The sequence below is a fragment of the Serinus canaria genome, chromosome 1, assembly GCF_022539315.1.
Source record: "Serinus canaria isolate serCan28SL12 chromosome 1, serCan2020, whole genome shotgun sequence".
Classification (NCBI taxonomy): domain Eukaryota; kingdom Metazoa; phylum Chordata; class Aves; order Passeriformes; family Fringillidae; genus Serinus; species Serinus canaria.
Genome location: NC_066313.1, coordinates 16,449,170 through 16,469,953, shown reverse-complemented (window position 1 = coordinate 16,469,953; position 20,784 = coordinate 16,449,170). Strand labels below are relative to the sequence as shown.

Here is a 20,784-nt window from a genome sequence, read left to right as displayed (position 1 = left end):
TCCTCAACTGGCAAGGATTTTTGGAAGGTAAAAAACTTTCTAAACCAGCATGAACTTTCAGTATTCTCTGTCTTGGTTTTGTCTCCTGTAGCACAGTTGATTATCTTGGCAGTTGCTTTCCAGTTCTCCCCTTGGAATGTTTCTAGGCAGTTCTTGAGGAACGCTGAATGTTGTTCTTCATACTTTTTATTTCTCCTTTTTCTAATAATGAAACAATGTCACCAAAACTACTCTTCCATAAATAAAAGAATATTTAACTGTTTTTCACCTCTGAGATACAACAGCTCAGATACATTTCTGGACAATGCTAGAAAGGTTTCCTAATTTTTCACCACATGAGCAGAAGTGAATGGGATCTGTGTTAATTTTTTTATTTTTCTGTCCAAATAGATTAAAAGCGTATTTGAAGGACTACCTGGATACAAAACCATCCATGTCCTGGATTACAGGTACAAAGATCCTGATGCATATATGGTGATTGAACATGATCATGTAGGACGGTGCAATGAGCTGACACGATGCTTGGCAGGATGTCAGGCATGTGTGGGAACTCCTAGCATGTATTAACTGTCTGCTCTCATATTTGGTACCTCTATATATGCAACTGAAATAGAAATACAGAACTGGTTTTTTTTCCTTCTGGCATTCTTCACATGAAATGTTTGCTGTGATATTAAGACAAGGCATTATTGTTCAAGATTCTATCCTAAAATTGAAAGATATATTAGAAGTAGCAGTAGGACTATATCCAAGTATTAAACAAGGAACGATACAGAAATCCTTTTGGAAAAAAATGGTGTATTTAAATTTATTTTTCAAATTCTTAATGTTAATTTGGGATGGCTCTAAAGGTTAGTGTTTAGGATATGTAAAGGTCTCTCATTCTTGGATCAAAAGAAAGAGGTGAGGCATAGTGTGATAAATGATTTGGAGTGTTTTAACTCCCTGTATTCCTAGAAATGTACTTTTAAATCCATTTGTGCTTCAGAGTGACATTTAAAGTTAATTTGTTAAGTTAATGCATCAAATGTAAAATGTCTGACTTTTGGAGTACAGGGTTCACAAATTGTAATTTTTCTTGAATGGACTGGATATAACTTTTAGAACCTAATGAGTGTTTTCATGAGTTAATTTAAATTGTGTTTTCTTTGAGACTAAGCTGTATTTCTTAGAATTTATAGTCTGGAGTATTTTAATTAGCATACATGTAGGTAACAAAGCAACTGTAGTGAGAGAGGTCTTGTAGTTGGAATCCTAGGCTGCATCCAGTTTTCAGCCTGGAAGGTAGCAAAACCTTCCATCTTGATATTTGCAGTCTAGTAGGTTTGCAAGCACTAGGTTCATTTGAGAAGACAAATAAAGGGCTGATATTTCTGGCAAAGTCTTTTTTCTGCTGTGCATGACAAACCCCCATTGGTTGTAAGTTAAACCTTTAGGTAGAATTAAGTGAGCCTTGATGTTCTTGATACTGACAGCAATTTACCTACATTAATTACAATAATCTGAGATGGCTCTGCTCTGCTGATTCCTTGGGATCAATAGAAAATATCTTTTAGTTCTCTAAAAACAGAACAATTTGTTATGTAGCTGAGTAACTATGAATAACTATGCAACTAAAATGATTTTCCTGTATGTGTTTTCATGTGATTATGCTCTGTAGAATACCAAAGCACATGTGTTAAATTTTTAAGACTTAAGGGAAGTTATGACATTAATTTAATGAGTTTTGCTGTTCTGTTTTTGTTTTTATAATCAGCCCTTCCGAGGAAGACAGGTAAAGACAACTTTTTTATAGATATTGTCATAATACAGATGGCAAAAACATGTTTCGCTGCAGGGCATTGTTTTGTGGGATTTGTATTTTTGTGTTCAGAGCAAGATAGTTATTTAACATAAATATTGTGAGAGAAGATTCTACCAGAAACTGCAAGAAACTGATCTGTTTCAATTAAGGATAAACATAATTTGCTTATTTAAGTCATAATTAAAAAAAATAAAAAAACAACACACCAGGAAAAATCATCCTAAACACAAGTCAGCTACTGGAATAACTTGTATATAAGAATCTCTTTTGTGAAGAAAACAAGATTGCTGAACAACTACTCAAAGTCTTCATACTTTGCAGCAAAGTCTTGAATAGATATGGGGTTATTATTATTACTGAAACTGAAGTAGATAAGAACCCTGCAGTTCTCCAGCAAAGGCTGTTGGCTTAGCTTCAAGGCCAGAGGTGCTGCAGATCTCAGCAGAACTTTAATAAATGTTCTTTAACAGAACATGGGGTTAGTCTGGACTTGTTTTCCATCAGCCATATGCAAGTTAAGAATCCAGAATTTTCCTTCTTTAGGAAAGAAGTGTTAAGTATGTCACGAGACAGAAAAAGAACTGCAGCCTTAATTTACTGAATACATTAATTTGTTCTGTGTGTATCTCAGCATAGCCAGTTTCCATGAACAAGTTTAAAGAGAATGAGCATTCTAACTTTTCAAAAAAGGTTAGAAACACAAATCTCTTTACAAACTATATGCAACTGTTCTCAAGGGCTATGCTCCAGGCAGCAGATGTTCAGCCCTTTCCAGAAAGAGGATGGTGTTGTAGTTATTTGTTAGGCATTATGAATGGTAGCACAGTTGCATTAAACCTAAATGTTGTGTTTGAGGAGCACATTCTGTTCCATCTTTCCTGTGCCTTTTCACTACTGCTGTCCTTTCCAATCTCCTCTGCTGACAGTCAGAGCCCATGGTGGGCTCATGTCAATGACAGAGCCAGCAGCACAACCCCAACTCCTGGGTTTAGTCGGTGTGTTTGTGAATTTTCTCTGTTGTATCTGGAACTGGGGTTTTAAAGACTTCTCTGAACAGAGCCATTGTTTTAGAAATCCAATCCAGCTCTGTGGAATCAGGAAAACCTGTATTCAGAGCACATGTTTCTAATGCTTCAGAGGTTACTTAATTTCTCTTGCTGTGTTCTGTCTACAGCCAAAATGTGTTCATCTTGTAAAGTTCCCTTGTGCTTAAGCCCAGCATATGGTAAATCTGATTGCAGCCTAATTTGTCATGTGGAAAAGGACATCCAGATGTATTAAGGAAAAGAAAATTAAGAAAAGGAGGACAGCTAATATGAAAAAACCCCTAAACTGTACACAAACTGAGTTATAGAATAAATGATCAAATGAGTCTAGATAAATTTCCCTAATTTGATGAATTAAATACTATTTTATTACCATTAAAAACATTCTTTCAAGCAGGTTAATACTGCACAGTGACAGAGATTAGGGCTCTCACTTGCTACTATGTACAACATATTTTTCCTGTCTATTTTCATACCTCAGAGCCATTCCTATTTTTGGTATAATCTTAAAATCACCACTCTCACCACTGCATGCTGGTGGATCCACGAATAATCCTTGCAGAAAGTCAGTGTTTTGGTCTGCTTGTGGTCTGCCTGCCATTCACTAGTGGAAATATGGGACTGGCACCAGACCAGGTGTCAGTTTTGGGTTCCATTTCCCTTGAGAACTTTGTTAAAAGAATCAAGTAGTTTTTATTCATCCTTAAAGCTGTGCATTTTTGTATTAAAAAGGATATTGATGTGTGCCCTTGTGAAAAAAAAAGAAGTGATTGCTTGCTCAGGAAAATCTGGGATTTCTCATCTGTGTTCTTTCTCTTTGTTCAACTGAAGTGGGGTGGAAGTTCACTATGCTGTCACATTTGATGGAAAAGCCATCAGCAATGCCACCTGGGACCTGATTAACCTTCATTCAAACAAGGTGGAGGACAACTCCTTCATGGGCATAGAGGATAATCCAACAGTTGTGTACACCATCAGTGATTTCAGAGATTATATTGCTGAGATCCTCCAGAAAAATGCTCTGCTCGAAAATGTTTCCATCTCTTTAGACCCAAACTCTCTTCAGCTTACTAATGGTGGGTATTAATTCTGATGCACTGGTGTGCCACACGTCTGACTTCTTATAAAATAAATCTCAGATGAGTGAATTATTTAGCTGTCCTCTGAAAAATTAAACAGAACAAAATCAACTATGTTATATCCTGTTTTGCTCTGATCTTAACTAGGTCAAGTCATTAGCAGTAGCATCCCATTCTTCATCCATTAGCCCAGCCCCCCATTTTATTTTAATTCTTGTTTTAAAACTGAGGTTTGTGGTGTGCAGTTTCAGTAATACTTTCAAAAATTAATAGGAATAGAAGGGGGAAACGTGGTGCACATTGCATCAGGGTGATCTTCAAATTAGTAGCTCTGTGTTGGCCTTAGGCAGCACAAAGGGAATACCCAGATTATTGTTGAATATTCAGTGATCCTGCTAGAGGTGATGAATGAGTGCTGACACCCCTTTGTTCTTATCTTTCCCCTTCACTTTCTGTCAGTGATTTGGAGGCATTTCCAGAAACAAAATCTCTCTGGCAAAATTTTTGAGAAGATTTTACTTCCAGATCTGTAGCCAGAGAGGGTTTTTCAGTCAGTCTTCCAACACCACTTCCTCACACTGTTACTGCAGCCTTTAGATCCCAAGTGTTTCTATTTCCACAGTGAAGGAAATACTGCACTCCACATCAGGAGACCCATCCTGGATTACTGAGCACCCAGTTGTGCTGGAGCGCCCAGAGTTTGATGTGAGTATGGCTCTGAGCAGTGGCCTTTGGACACATTTGAACTATTTAGTTCAGCAAGGTAGAATTGTAGCCAACACTCAGAGCTTCTCTGTCCTGTTGTTCATGCAGAGTAAGTACTAATGAAGGCACACCTTATATTGGAGTAAAAACTGGTGAAACCTCTTACGTGACAATACTAGTGTCTGCTGCCCAACAGTTTTCTGTGATCATCCTATTTTGATTGTAAACCTTTCTAAAGAGGTGATTCTTCCTTCTATGATGCTACTTTTCTTTGGAAAGGAGAAATAGATGTAAACCCTACAGCTGGCTGCTAGAAGAGATAAAACGCTAAGTTTCATAAGCTCCTTTTGTTACTGTACTTATTTCAAAGAAAAGTTCTCAATTTGGTTTTCAAATTATGTCCACCTTCCTAATACCAGCAGAGGAAAATAACTGACACTGTTTTTTGGTTTTTTTTTTTTTTTTGTCTCTTGAAATTGTAATTGTCTCCTCTGACTCCCTCTGGAATAATCCAAGACACAGACTAGAGTTCCCTATTGGACGGGAGACTTGGTGTCCCTGACCATGTCTGTACAAAAGGATTTTAGCAAAGATACTGAGTTAGGTGCCAGCAATGCTGAGATCAAGTCAGTTCTGCCAACAGAGAGATCTTCTGAGTGCTGAACCATTGTCTGGGCAGTTGGTTTCTGCTCTCCACTCTGTTCTGTAACACAGATGTGCTTTCAACAGAAATGAGCTCAGATCATGCCCTAAAATCCAGATCCACTTGTGCTGGATGGTAGGTTCTTACTCAGTCCATCATGAGATAATGTTATGAACACAGACACATTCAATTTTAGCCAACTTCTGAAATTTTTATGTAAGCAAAATTTGTTTTCACAGAATGCAAATATTGTTAGAATGGATGTAGGTATAATGTCCTGAATTTCATGACAGCTTTCTCTGAGTCTTAAAAACTACTCATTGATGTCTCAAATAAAAAATTGTGTGGATTTGCCTTAATGGATTAAACATGGTGTAGATAAACAATAATTTAGGTTGGCTTTCAGAAAAGGTGTTTCTCTACTGGAGATATCTTACTGGAGACATCTAACTGGTCTAAAATGTTGTAGATGTTTATTGTAGTAAGACAAAGAGTTCTGCCATTCTGACAGGTGTGCAGGCAGGAAGATATTTTAGAGTAGTGGTAGCTTTGCAATAATTAATTCTAAACCAGTTTTTGGGAATATTATTATGACAAAAAATTGTGGAAGTAATACTTCTGTAATCATGACTGTGAATAAAGGTTTCTATGCCTTCAGTCAAAAACCCTGATTATGTAAAAGGTGTCAAGTATTTCCCCAAACCAGCTGTGTACAATCTGCCGTACGCAAGTAATTTGCAAAGTAGCTTCAGCTAAATATGAGAAAATCCTAAATCTGCTTAACGAGTACACAATTATTTCCACAGATGTTAAACCTCTATGATTCAAGTAGCTGCTTTCAAGTAGAACTGTTATCTATGGAAAAGAATTTTGCTATAGTTTTCCCCAGGGGATTTGAGAATAAACTGGATTTGTATTAGCATACCAATATCATGACATTACATGGGACTGTCATGATTTCACCATCCTTGCTACTAGATGGTACAACTGATTCTTTTGAGTTTTGCAGCTCTCTTTAAAAGTAAAGCAAATATCAGGTCTAGTTTTTGAAATCTGTATTTTCTTGTTTATGTTGAGTTGTAAGAGGAAGAACACTCTGGCTTGAGGATTGCAATGCCTTTCTGGCTGCAGAAAATGAAAAATCAGGGAGAAGGGTTCTGTGTTTACAGCCATCTGTCATATTTGTAAGCCTTTTACATTCTGGTGAAAACTAGAAGTAGCCAATATGGTGTTAAACTTGTTAGTATAATATATTCCCTTGTAACAAAAATCTTTGAATAATGTTAGTTGCCACAAGAGCATTTATCCCCATTCAAATAAATGATGAGGTGCAATCCCTGGCAACTAAATGCTCTCATTAAATAAATGTATTGAGGAGAAATTGCTGGTAGTCCTAATTCATTCTTTAAGGAATTTATATGTGTAAATTATTTCTAATTTTGTTCAGTAACTTTTTTTACAGCTTTATTTATAGTGGCTAGTCTTGCCAAATATAAAATTGCTGGGGCACAGGTCTCTATGGTATATATACTTTTCAACTGATTGTCTCAACCATATAAATTAAAAAATTTGAACGAGACTGCTGTGGCATAAAAACTGGCATTTTGAAATATGATCATTACATGCAAACAAGTAATTTAAGAAGAAAAAAGTACCTTAACTGTTCTGTTTCCAAAGCATTCAAATGCAGTTTGAATTAAGCTGAATATTTAATTCACCCACATTTCAACCTGGAGTAAAACTTCAAATTGAAAAGTATTTGGCTTCTTCCTGTTACTCCTGCTGGTCAAGCAACACAGAGTGATATGACAGGAAGAGTGAGCTACAGAAATTATTACAGTGGTTTTGAACTGAAATTACAGAAACCTGTGTCCACTGTACTGTACTTGTCACTATTGGCAGTTTGTTAGCCCTTAGCAAATTGCTGTTTCTTGAAATTGCTTGGCAGTTTTTCATACCCTACAGGGTTTTTGGTCCATATCCCACTGCTGCACAGCATTTATATGTGGGCAGGTATCCATGTAAAACACTAATTCCTGAGTTTTAGGCTATCAGCTTGCTTTCATAGCCTTGACCAAAAAACTTATTATCTTTATTGCCTTTTTCTAATAAAATTACCTCATCAGACACCACAGTAGGAGGTTACTATTCAAAGATGAAATATGCTAACTACTTTAACTGTAAACCAACTAATGATTGGAACATGGAATAGTAAGTAAACAGTATGGAAATTGGAGATGTAATGACAAATTACTTTTTCAAATTTCAAATAATCACAAATTTATTCTGCCTGCATTTTGTTGTTCATTTCTACTGATAGATTTTTTTTACTTTCTGCACAGGTATCTTGGCTTTGACACTAAATTATTCTAGGTTCTAAATGCTCTTCATTATGCTCTGGTTTTTGTTATTCTCCTGGGTTCTCATCCCCACTATCTCATCACAAACTAAAAGATATCAATAAATGATAACTGGCCATGCACTCACTGAAGTTCACTTTCTACACTGTTTCATGTATCATATAACTGAAATATTAGAATTACTGAATTGGTTGTCTGGCTGATGAATAACAGCTCATCATGCTTTAGGAAGGCAGAAAACATTTATCTTTGATTTAGCTGGAGATGGATAGACTGATTTTTTTCAGCATAGGAAAGGAGACGGTGTTGGCTATAGATGGTAAATCTCTTAATACCCTAAGGGGCTCTGCACTCCAAGCAATCAGAATGGCTCCTTTCCCTTTTTGGTGGACATGACTGGACATGCCATTTGTCAGAAGGATGTGCATCTTACATGTCTGTTGCACAAGATTAGCAAGGGTCTGTATTTGCCACTCATCCTGCTGCTGTGCATTGCTCCCTCAGAAGCAGTAGTCTGAGGCTTGGCCACTGCCTGCTGTTACCCCCTTCTGTGTGTTCAGCCCAATGCAGACAACCAGAGATTCCCCTATAACAGTGGAAATATTAACAGTGGCTTTATGTTCCAGGACAGCACCTTTACAGCTGAACGTCCTTCTGCAGATGAGTCGACAGTCAGCAATGCCTTGCCCTTTGATTACACCAAACCAGATTCCAGCTCAGACAGTGAGCAGGCCAGTGACAATGAAATCCAGCCAAGACCAGAGAACGTTGACTATGAGGCTGGTTTGGCACCTGAAGCTCCCCTTTCCTCAGAGGTTGATGTCACTTCTTTGCCTGATGGGCAGAATGTAGAGACTACTCATTTAGTCACTGTACCAGTGTTAGAGCATGATTCTGTGGACTCTCTGGAATGGCTTTCAGCCCCCAGCTCTTTAGATGGTAAGTTAGTGATATTGACCAAAGCTTAAATTTGGATACAAGTATTTCCTGATACTCACCAAACTATAGTTCACTGAAATGAGTTTTCAGAAAGGTCTGAAAATTGAGTATCTTTCTCTGCCAGTTTTTACCTTTTGTGTGTGCAAATATCCAAGAGCTATATACCAAGGTAAAATGCTTGTAATAGCTAATAATACCTTTTTCTCTCTTCTGGAAATGATACATACATGGCACTTGTTAAATAGCATAGAAATGATTTTGTGTGTCTTGACTTGGCCCATAGAATAAATCTGAATGTAAAGTGGGAGAGGTTAACAGGGGTCCTTATGACTTTGGCATACAAAGGCTGGGATCTATTTTGGAAAATGTGGAACACGGATCAACAGATAATAAAATTAATGAAATTTGACACTTTTTATCACAGACAACATCTAATTGTCAATTTTTTTTTAAATTTTAATGTTTGAAGACACTGGAGCATCTGAAGAACTTTTGCCTTTAAGTCCTTCTCACCTTGTGCCTGAAGAATCTCCATCTACCGATGACTATGCAGTTCCTTTGCTTTCTGCACCAACAGTGGCCTCTTCATCAGTTGTAGAGACTGATATTAAAGAGAAGAAAGAAGTAATCCAAGGTAGTCCTGAGGGCAGTGACAGTGCAGACTCTGTGGAAGAAATTCCTTTTCCCTTAGAAGTGCCCCCTATGGAAGACGAAACTGATATATTTCTTGGAGATAGAGTTATATATGATGATGGGTCTGGTTCAGCTTTTGATGGTTCAGGAAAAGAAATGGAATCAAGTATCTGGCCTTGGGAAGAAGCAACCCTGGAACCAGTTTTCTACCCTGGTCCTGATAGCTGGCTTGAAGATGACAATGAGTCTTTATTAAGCAAAACTGAGGATATTCCTGAAGGCATGATTTTAGACTATATTCTTAACTCTGGGAATAAATTAGATTATGACCTTTCCAAAGATGAGAATGAAGGGATAGTCGATATGAAAGATTTCCTTGACGAGTCTGAAATATTTGTCTTTCCAGAGACTACAACTCCGCAAGTACCTCTGTTACAGACAGAAGAGTGGAACAGACAGTCTGTGGAACCATCTGCACAGACAGAAACACTGGGCATGTATGACTCCTCTTTTGTCATGCCAGCTGGAGAGGCCCCTGTCTCACCACCACATACAGATCTGTCTGTGGAAGATAGTCTCCATACATCTGCAGGGACTGTCAGTGTGGAGCAACCTGAGCAAAACACAATCCCTGAAGCAGTTGAGCACCACAGCGAAGACAGGGCAGTGGTAGAAGAAGCATTCACAGTGAAGCAGCCAGATGTAATGGAAGCTGCTACAATAGGGCACTTGGACACAATCTCTTTAGAAACTATTCTGACTGCAGATCCTTCTGTGGTAAAGCCTGTTGCTTCCACAGAAGAGCAGCAAGCCCTGGATTCATCACTGGCAGACCAAGACACTCTTGGATCAGCAGTGAAGGAACCAGCTGATGTTTGGCCTTCTGACAGGGCACCAGAAACCTCCTTAGATCAGACAGTGCAACCAGCAGTGCCAGCAGTGGTTACTCAAGGTCCAGCTGCAGGTCCTTCTGCAATAGATCACACCACTGTCCTAGAGGGCTTTGCTGGACAGGAGGGTACAGACCATGGCACCCATATTTCCATGAGCTTCAGCACTGCTATGGATTATCAAACAGTGAGTGTAACAACAAGCACCATTGAGCTTCCGTCCCATCTCCCTCCTGTGGGATCCACGCCATCATTGTCTGTGGCTACCTCAACAAAGCTGGGAGATGAAGCAACAAGAGTCCTGGATGTTTCAGTAGACCTGGGCCGTGTTAGCACAGCCCAATTTTCTCCTGAGCAGACTGAGGAGGGAAGGAGAATGACTGAAAGTCACATCGAGCTAACCACTCGTGTCCAGTCCACAGAGATGGCCAGTGTGGCTTGGGCCACCCATGAGACTCACTACAGCAGCACCGTCCCCTCCCGAGCTCTCGTTGTGTTCTTCAGCCTCCGGGTCACCAACATGATGTTTTCAGAGGACCTGTTTAATAAAAACTCCCCTGAATACAAAGCCTTGGAGCAGCGATTCCTGGAACTGGTAAGAGTCACTTCTGTGCTAAATGTCCCTTACCAGACAGACAAAAGCTGTTGGTAAATTATATTTAGTCATCCCTCAGAGAGAGCAACTCAAAACTGGTGTTTACATTTGAGACTTGTGTCCCTCTGTGGGGAAACTTCTGTCTGGAAATGGGTGGTGAGATGCTGTTCATCTTTTATTCAGATATTAGTCTCTCTAAAGGAGAACTCCTTGGCATCATGGACCAGCTGCTCTGCTGGTGCCAATGAACACAGCAGTGTAGCTGAAGTCACTATACACTCCCCCTGCTTGCTTCCAGAGTGCTCTGTATTTAGTGTGTAGGGAGCTAGATCCAAGAAAACCTGGGGCTGTGAGCAGGTAACTTCTCTGAAACACATTCAACCTGTCCTAAGTAAGAGGTAGCTCAGAGAACTAAGCCATTCCTAACCTGACTGATGACTTGGAAAGCCTCACAGGAGTTACACAGCAAAAACAGCCAAATTTTAACTGGGAAATTCCCTCTCCTGAGTGAAACATTCTCCTGTGAGAGATGAAGGAAGCAAAGCAGAGGAAGGGAAGTGGGACATGCTTGAAGGAAAAATCTTGTGAAATGGCAAGTATTCCAGGTACTTAGATCAAGGGAGAACACAATATATGTCCTGAGAACTGTGTTTCTGAATTGTAGATTTTTAGAAACTCCTTGCAAATTGCTATACTCTTAAGAACTGTCTGAAGTACTCAGGCTCCTGGCAGGCTGCTAGCACAGACCTCAGCTGGGTAAAGGTTAATGCCCTTGATGTAGGATTTGGATAGCATCTTTCAGACTCTAATTGTCTGCTGCAGTAACAGTGCAACTGGCTTGAGCAAAGAAAAACTCAAAGATTCAGCTTTTCTGTCATATCCCCTGTGTTGCAGCTGGTGCCCTACCTTCAGTCAAATCTGACAGGATTCCAGAATCTGGAAATCCTGAACTTCAGAAATGGCAGCATTGTGGTGAACAGTCGAATGAAATTTGCCAAACCTGTGCCTCGGAATGTCACCAACGCTGTGTACATGATCCTGGAAGATTTCTGCAACACTGCATATCACACCATGAACCTGGCCATTGATAAATACTCCCTGGATGTTGAATCGGGTAAGGACAGCAGGAAAATGCAGCTTTTAAAGCAAGGGATCCAGAAAAAATTCTGGTAAAAGTGCTAAGGATCCCAACAGTTCAGCGGCTGCTCACTGCTCATCACAGGCTGGGCTTTAGAAAGACAGTCTTTCATAGAGCAAAAAAAAAAAAAAACAAAAAAAAACAAACAAATGAAAATCTGCTCTGGGACTAAAGAAATGAAAGTCAAAGTGGGACCCAGACAGAGAAAGCTGTATAGGATCCATATAGATGGACCCTATACAGTGGTGCTCATCTCTCTTGCGCTTACTTTCATGTGTGGTTTGAACTTATTCCACGTGGTTATTCCCACAGGTGGCAGCCAGTTTACCTGCCAGGTGGGCACTGCACAGGTAACAGTTGCTGCCTTATGCTTGGGATAAAATCTTGGTTGCACTAAAAAGTCACAGGCCCCCTTGCTTCTCTGACACAGGGAGAAGGTTGTTTTGGTTTTGTCCCCTGTCCAAGTTAGCCAGTGGTTTACCACATAAGCAGCCCAGAAATATCTCCTGTTTTGAGGTTAGAGAAAGCTATGAGTGCTGACCTGTTGGCATATGGTAGCTGTTCTTCCCAGAGAGGTCTCTTATAAGGATGGTCTAATTAGCATGGCAAGTGTTCTGATATTGTTGAGCAGTATGCCAGCCTCTTAAGCCTGATACAAGTGAGAGATCTTGAATGCTACAAGCTAGTGCTCCTTGCAGACAAAAAGGCAAATCCCCTTATAGCAGATGGTGAGTGCCTGAAATCCCACTGCCCTTCCCCATATGCTGCCTAGGTTTTCCATAGCAAGAAATACTGGAGATCACCTGTGGTTTACTCATTTGTAAGGGAGACTTCCAGCAGACAGAGAAAATAGGAGGTACTGTCTGTTTCACCATGAAAAAGATTACTTCATACTTGCTTTTTTGGCTATTTTTTGGTGGTCTTAGCCATGCCACTGGCATGTGCTGACAGAGGAATGTTTGCTAGCGCTTGTTCACCTTAACAGAACCCTTTGTTACTCAGGAAAGTTGCACACTGGATTTTTGTGGGTTATCAAGAGACCATTAGAGAAGGCAGCAGCCAGCACCTGGTCTCAGTTAAGGCTCTCCCCTTTCATTAATAGTTTTTACTCTGTGTATGGTCAGGTGAGCAAGCAGATCCCTGCAAGTTCCAGGCCTGCAATGAGTTCTCTGAATGCTTAGTAAATCGCTGGAGTGGGGAAGCTGAGTGTGTCTGCAACCCTGGCTACCTCAGCATCGATGGGCTGCCATGCAACAGCATTTGTGACCTGCAGCCAAACTTCTGCCTGAACGACGGCAAGTGTGACATAAGCCCTGGGCAAGGGGCCATCTGCAGGTAGGTCACCCTGCTGCTGGAAGCTGGGCTTCCTGGAGGAAAACTCCTATTGTACCCTCTCTGTTGTAGCATTCCATAAGATTTGTCCAAAATTCTGTGCAATGTTGTGTAACAAGTGAGTAGATTGAGATAATCATTCGTGTTGTGCTGCTCAGTGCAAGCTGCAGTATTAACATTTGTTTTCCTATGTATATATCATAAATGAGACAGTAACAAATGAATAGAACAGAAGCATCAGAAAATAAGACTAACAAGGAATAGAGGTTGTTATGGAACACACTCTTTTGTTCAAATCACTTTTATTGGCCTTTGGGGGACAGAATTTACCTCCAGAGGTTTTCTCAAGTAGCAAAGTGTTTGATAGTGTCATGTCACCTTATGAGAGTTAATTCTATAACATAACTTTATATCTGAACATCACATTGATAGTGCATAAATACATTAAATGTACTGCTTTTGGTCTGGAAAAAAGCATGAAAGTAAATCAGTATATATTTGGGAAAAATCATGTGGTTTCATACAAGGATGAAGGATATTTGCTTAAAAAGAAAGATACAGGATTGCTGTATTTTGCAGGTAATCAAAAAGACTTTGTACAAGATGAAGACAAATTGGTGATGCCCCTGACATAGCAATTTACTTTTTACTTTTCAAACAATGTAATAGTCTATTTTTTAAAAATAAAATGTGCCTATCAACAAAAATTAAGAAAACCACAAACAATAGTATTACTACTGGTAGTTATTTATGTTTCCCAACGTGATTTTGTTTTTAAAGTTCACCTAGAACTTCTCTAAAGTCAATCTTAGACTGTTAACAGAAGAAATAAAAATGGTTTTAGAACTTTGAAATTGTATGTTGTCACAGATGCATTATACATTTAAACATTTGTGTGATAGCGTTATTTAGAAGCAGGTAAGTATCTGAAACCAAGCCTGTTCCAGTTCTGCCTTTGCAGTGATGTTATATCACATGCAAGGCTCAATCAGGGCAGGAGTTTTTTCTCAGTCTAAATAAACACCTTCCAATTTGAACACCTCACAGGGTATTGTAAATTTCATAAAACACAGGTGTTTTCCACCACAAATGCACTACCCTTTTGCTATTTTTCCTACCTTCATTCAATTCCGTGATTGGGGTTGTTCATCCTGGAGAAGAGGAGGCTCCTGGGAGACCCTTTCTGTGGCCTTTCCATACTAAAGGGGGCTTGAAAGAAAGGTGAGGACAAGCCCTTTGGCAGGGTCTGTTGTGATAGGGCAAGGCCTAATGGTTTTAAACTAAAAGAAGGTAGATTCAGACTAGATGTAAGGAGGAAATTTTTTACAGTGGCAGTGGTGAAACGCTGGAACTGGTTATCCAGAGAGATGGTAGATGCCCCTGGATTGGATGGGGCTCTGAGCAACCTGATGTAGTTGAATACATCCCTGCTCTTTGCAGGGGACTAGATGACCATTAAAGGTCTCTTTTAACTCAAACTGTTACATGATTATCTACCAAAATGTATGTCCATAACAATAACAATAATAAAGAAAATTAGTGATTGGACAATGCAAAGTTTTTTTTTTTGGGTAATTTAACTGAGGGCACATCATAGCAGGAACTTAAATAGATTAAGCAAAGCTTTTGCTGGTGTGTAATTTCCCTGTGTTTCTTTGTGGCAGGTGTCGTGTGGGAGAGAACTGGTGGTACAGAGGGGAGCACTGTGAGGAATACGTGTCTGAGCCACTGGTCGTGGGTATTGCAATTGCTTCTGTGGCAGGATTCCTTCTTGTGGCATCTGCTGTCATCTTCTTCTTGGCCAGGACCCTTCGAGATCAGTACACAAAGAGTGATACTGGGGACTCCCAGGGGTAGGTGACACCATCTAATATTTAAAACCACACCGGCTACAATAAGGAAAATTCTGTCATCAGTCCTATATCACAGGGTTTACAAGCAACAGGACGTACAGGCACCTCCAAATGCCAGGCTTCCTTAGTCTGCCTGCTGCCCTCCCAGGCTGCAGAGAAGCTCACAGTGTGTTTATTGCTCCCCCAGGCAGGGTGACAGCCTCTCGTCCATGGAGAATGCAGTTAAATACAACCCCATGTATGAGAGTGACACGACTGGCTACAGCCATTATTACCGGAGGTATCCGCAGCTCACGTCCTACAGTTCCACCAGTGCAGAGACATCCACTGACTACAGCAGTGAAGAGATCAGGCACATTTATGAAAACAGTGAGCTTACTAAGGAGGTAAATGACCTTGTTTTCATAGTGGCATGGGAAAGATCATGGAAACAGTAAGCTGATTCCACACTTGTAACCTCAGAGGTGGGCTCGATCTTTCCCCAGTGTCTGTGCTCCAGATAAACAGGTTGTAGCTGCTGCAACTATTTGAAAGAAGACAGAAAAGCTTGCTTTCCTTGCTTGCTTTTAAAGAAAGTTATGGTTTTGTTCTGACCTGTAATGAATTTCACATTTTAAAGGAGCTGACCCTTTAGATAACTTCATGGGAGCTGGGGAGGTTTGAAGTATTACTTGACACAGCATTTACCTTTTAAAGCCAACTCTCTTATGTAAGAGTGGTTGCACAGTGAAAAAAATTGGTACACCCAGGCCTTTTCAAAGGATGCTTTTGTTTTGAGTGTTTTCTGATTGTTTTTAAAGTTTAAGTCTTTCTAAACCCTGCAAGATAGATCACATCTTATTTCTTCCTGTATACACAGTATCCAAGGTTTACTCTAGAAGGGTAAAGAGAAGGAATTTACATCCCAGAACTAACCACAGATCCTTAAGCAACTGTGAGAGGTGTGAATCCAGTATGTAGCTGGTAGGCTGACTGGTAGGCAAAGTATCTCTGAGAGATAAATGGTTTTGTGAAAGCCTGTTGAAATGTACACTCTGTCCAAACCCTGGTATTGATTTGAAAGTGAAGTATTACTGAAGTCAAATGAAGTGCTTCACTTTTTTTTTTTTTAATTGGGAAAAATTATAATAAAATGAAAAAAAATAAAGAAGAATTTTTAGTATTGGAGTGCCCAATTTCAAGCTCCACTCTTTGAAACAGCAGCACATAGGAGCTTTATTTCCCCAAACCCAGAAATCAGTTATTTCAGTAGCATTCTGATTTCTATTGTGTACTTACAATTCTGTTTGTTTTATTCTAGGAAATTCAGGACAGAATTCGAATTATAGAGCTCTATGCTAAAGACCGCCAGTTTGCAGAGTTTGTTAGGCAGCATCAAATGTGAGTGAAATGTCTTGTCTGGATAACTAACTCCTTTGATATTTTGTCCTGCCGCCTTCACATTACTGTATTATTTTTTAAGGTTCTAGAAATGCTAGGACAATGGAGGCCAAGATTTCAACTTTATTTTTGAAGAGGTTCAACCCTTTTACAGTATTTAATAATCCCAGAAGTCCCAGGGGAAAAAAAAAAAGGCAGTGAAGAGGAATCCCAGAGTTAAGGGGTGTCAGAGCTCTGACATCAATTCAGGTCCCTGAAAGCACAGATAGCATCTTGTTAATTCTTCTGGTGTAATTCCCATTGCCCAGTGCTTTGTTTACAACCAGAAATTTAAAAAGCCAAAACAAAACTGCTGGTTTGTCTCGAGTTCTGAAGATTTGGCAACTGACCAGCACCAGACAGATCATTGGTACAGTCCTGTCTGGTGCGGTGGGCACTGTCTGTAACAGAAACTTTACAATTCCAAACAATTAATCAACCTGAGCTGTGTGCTTTGATGAAATCTAAGCACAAGGAAGGTCCTCAAAGACTGAATTGTTAGCATGAACTCTATTCCTGCTGTAGGAAGCAGCAAACCACAACTTGCTGGGTTACTTTGAATGATACTGTAGTACAGTTCCTTGGCATCCTATTGAAAATATATACAGCAGCAAAATCTCATGTTCCCAGATCTCCAGCAATATTTTTTTTAATTGAAAGGAACAGCAGTTCCCATTTTTCCATGTCAGTCGTTAATTTTTTTAATTCTTGAAAAGGATCAGCATCTAGATTTTCCACAGCTGGAAAGCAGTAAGGGCTGCCTTGTATAAGCCTTGAATCAATGTGTGAAAGAGATGAACTTAACCACTGCTTTTCTGTTTTTCGTTTTAGGAAGCTGCTTTAAGAAAAAAAGAAATTGATAGAATACACATGGGAGATAAATGCTACCTTGCTGCCCCAGCAACGGGCTCAGATGTAACTGCAAAGTTACTTATAGTCTTAACATTGCATGGATGGATACAGATGTTTTATACATGAATGGCTAAAATGTACAGATGTCTGTTTATCTCAATTTCTTCTGGCTTTTCCGTGTAAACTGACACTTTTAAGAAGTAATCAGAAGTGGCAGAGGTTATGAAAGTTCATTTTTCTTTAACTTCAAAATGGACATTGAAAGATTTTGTATACAAAGGCAAAAAAAAAAAAATCTCCTCGGATAAGACAAGATACATGCACAACCAAAATAAAATGCATATTGAAAATCCCTGCCTGGCATTTTATCCCCTCACAGGAGCTTCCAGTGGAAATTCTATGGATATAAAACATCAGCAGGAGGAAATATTTGATTTGCAAAGAAATGAGTTGTAGGGGAGAACTATAGTGCTAGAGTTATATTAGCATTATTTTAAAGCAGACACAAACAAAACCTCACTGGAAAAGCTTTTCTTCTGTACAGATGCCTGATGTACCTTTTGCTACCTGGCATTAGCAAAGCAGAAGATAGCATGGAGCCTGCAGCCCCCTGAGGGCTCTCCCTGGAATACAGGGAGCCTTGGCCAGGCAGGACAGTGCTTCTGCAGCACACTGCAGTGTCTTTAAAGCCAGGATGGGTGATTCTCCAGCTCATTCTGGCAGACACACAAGCTGGGGCACAGAAGGGCTTCTATCATACAAATGTTCTGTGAAACTTAAGTGGCTAACGTTGATTTTTACTTTTTTTTTTGTATGTAGACATTTTGTTTCATATTTTGTAAGTAAATTGCATTATTTATTTGTTGTGTGTTTCCTTCCCAGCTTGTTTTCATAATGGATTTAGCTGTTGAAATAGAAAGATGACCAGTTTTAATAATGAAATACTACTCTGGCATTTGTGCCCATTCTTTTATATCTATATTATATTTAGTTTTTACTCAGTGTTGAATTCAGCCAATATTTGAAATTACTGAACTGGGCAGTAGCCTGCCATGAGTTCCCTTTCAAAACCAGGTACTTAAGTCAATGCACACTTGGTAGATGTCAACACTTTCCTGTGGGGAAGGGAAAAACTGGAATTATTCTTAGTTTTTTGGAAATCAGCATAGAATCCCTTAAACAGAAGAAGCCTAAAGCATTTAGAAATAGCTGCATTGAGAAGGGGGACTTCCAAGTAAAGAAATGGAATTTTATGTTCAAGTTATGAAGAGAGTTCTGACTATATATTAGGCTGTGTTGTGGCTCTGTTCAGTCCCCCAGGGTCTCTTGTTTAAGTCATGAACACAGCTGTCAGGGTTAGGGCATCAATTACAATCACATTAGCTTGTGCTAGCCAAAAAGGCCAAGTGATTTACTTCTACAACATCTGTAGTTCTCAGCCCCCATGTGCCAACAGCCACCTAGATACTTTCTAGAGTTAAGTGACAGTGAGAATTCCTTGGTTGTCAGTAGGCAGCTTAGCTAAACAACAGAATATTTCAATGCAATTCCCTGCATGTCCTGGAGAACCTCACTGGATCACTGGTGTAGCACCTTCTTGCCTTGAGTGGCAGGGGATGGGTATCAGAGCCACACATCTGTCAAAGAAATGCAAATAAACCACTGAAAGCCAAATAATGCCAGGCAGCAGGAGCTGTTATGGTGCTGCTGAACACTGGGACCAGATGTTCTGAGGCAGAGGCCCCGTTCTACTGGCAGCCCAGGGGCTGTCAGAGTCTGAGGCACAGCCCAGCCCTCGTGGCCCTGCAGCAGCACGGCTGAGCCATCCCATAACACCAGGGCTGTGATCAGAGCAGAGAATTCCTGGGCTCAGGGTGGGCAGCAGCCCGGGACTCGTTTCTGTGCAGCTCAGCTGCCAGCCCTGGGAGGTTTGGTGCTGCTCCTGCTGGCTGCAGAGGATCACAGAGGCTTTCAAGGTGTTCTGCTGTGCACAAGCTGGGATGAGGCTTGGTTACACTGAGTGTGAGGTGTTTCAGTGGATATACAGTGATATTTTCTTTGTGTGTGTGTATACATGTGAAGATGATGGTATGTTTTCACTACAATAAAAAATTCTTTCCAAAATATTTTTTCTATAACATTCATGTAGAGACTATGAGTTTGACATGGAGAAGGTGTCCTAGCCATGAGCATTTGTGTGTGGGTAGGATAAGAAAATTGTTTTGTTTTAACGGAGTTGGCTAAGCTGTTAAACTCCTTTGCTAACAAAAGTGCCAAATATAGTTCATTAACACTTGCAAGGTTGTAGACTGAAAGTTCATGCTGAAAAGCACATGCCTGGGTGCTTTGCTTCAGTTAAATTCTTCTGAAGATGTTTCATCCCTATTCAAAAAGCCAAGAACTTAATGAATGATAGACTTTCTTTGATACTTTCCCAATCCAAGGCAAAGATAAAGAACTCTAAATATGCTAACAAAACAAACAAAAAACCCCCAAAACAACAAAAAAGCCAACCACCACCCAACCAGCTCTGTGTACAAGTCTATCAATCTATTATCAGTGAGCATGCACTTTTTCACTAGGTAAAAGTAATAACTGCAGGTTTGAATGACTTGGCTTAATTTAAGAGCATGGGAAAAAGCAGGTATTGTTTACTAAATGCTGACAGGTCTATCAGCATCTGTGGCTCCCCTCAAGGCTGGAAACATGGGAGGAAATGAGGTCCCCCAGGATGCTACCAGCTGCCCCTTTAACAGAGGATCTCAAGCACACAACAGCCCAGGCTGGATCTCTCATTTTTAAACTTCAAGCCACTAAATCACAGTGGCAGAATTCTACCATGGCCAGAAATTCTAAGAAAAAAAAAATGTTTAGTTCTGCAAGTCTAGCACACAGGCCTTTCAGGAATTGTGTGCTTGTCCTGTATTTGCTTTTTTGCAGAGCACAGGGTCTTTTCCAGCAAGAAGCTAAAAGATATTGAGTAACTGAATCTCTATTCCATGAAGCCCCGGACTGTGAGCTTCCTGTACTGCTGAATAACAGTTCAGTTCCTGAAAAAAAGGCTTTTTCAGGTTCTCAGAGACAGCTGAAACTACACATTTCTCCTATCTCCTCCAAACCAAGGAAGTGCATGAATAAACTTTTTAGGTTTAAAGAACTTATGTGATGTTTGTGAGGGTCCCCTGGATGAAGTGAGATGAGAATCTGACTCCAAGTTCTCAGAAGGCTGATTTATTATTTTATGATATGATTGATATGATATGATATGATATGATACTATACTAAAACTATACTAAAGAAAGAGAAAGGATACATCAGAAGGCTTAACAAGAATGACAATGAAAGCTCGTGACAGACTCAGAGTCTGACACAGCTGGCTGGGATTGGTCATCAATTAAAAACAATTCACATGGAACCAATGAAAGATGCACCTGTTGGTAAACGATCTCCAGACCATATTCCAAAGCAATCAGATAATTATTGTTTTCATTCTTTT

General features: G+C 39.8%; 1 protein-coding gene across 1 annotated transcript in view; it reads left to right on the top strand.

The window, feature by feature from the left end:
- Positions 1 to 19,082, top strand: part of IMPG2 (interphotoreceptor matrix proteoglycan 2) — a 52,429-nt gene extending 33,347 nt beyond the window's left edge. Inside the window, 12 exon segments of the mRNA XM_050974054.1 lie at positions 391 to 449; positions 1,757 to 1,774; positions 3,682 to 3,926; positions 4,552 to 4,634; positions 8,264 to 8,576; positions 9,001 to 10,694; positions 11,589 to 11,808; positions 12,957 to 13,167; positions 14,829 to 15,017; positions 15,205 to 15,403; positions 16,318 to 16,397; positions 17,268 to 19,082. Coding sequence (XP_050830011.1) covers positions 391 to 449; positions 1,757 to 1,774; positions 3,682 to 3,926; positions 4,552 to 4,634; positions 8,264 to 8,576; positions 9,001 to 10,694; positions 11,589 to 11,808; positions 12,957 to 13,167; positions 14,829 to 15,017; positions 15,205 to 15,403; positions 16,318 to 16,397; positions 17,268 to 17,280 — 3,324 coding nt within the window. The 3' untranslated portion in view covers positions 17,281 to 19,082.
- Positions 19,083 to 20,784: the final 1,702 nt, after the last annotated feature.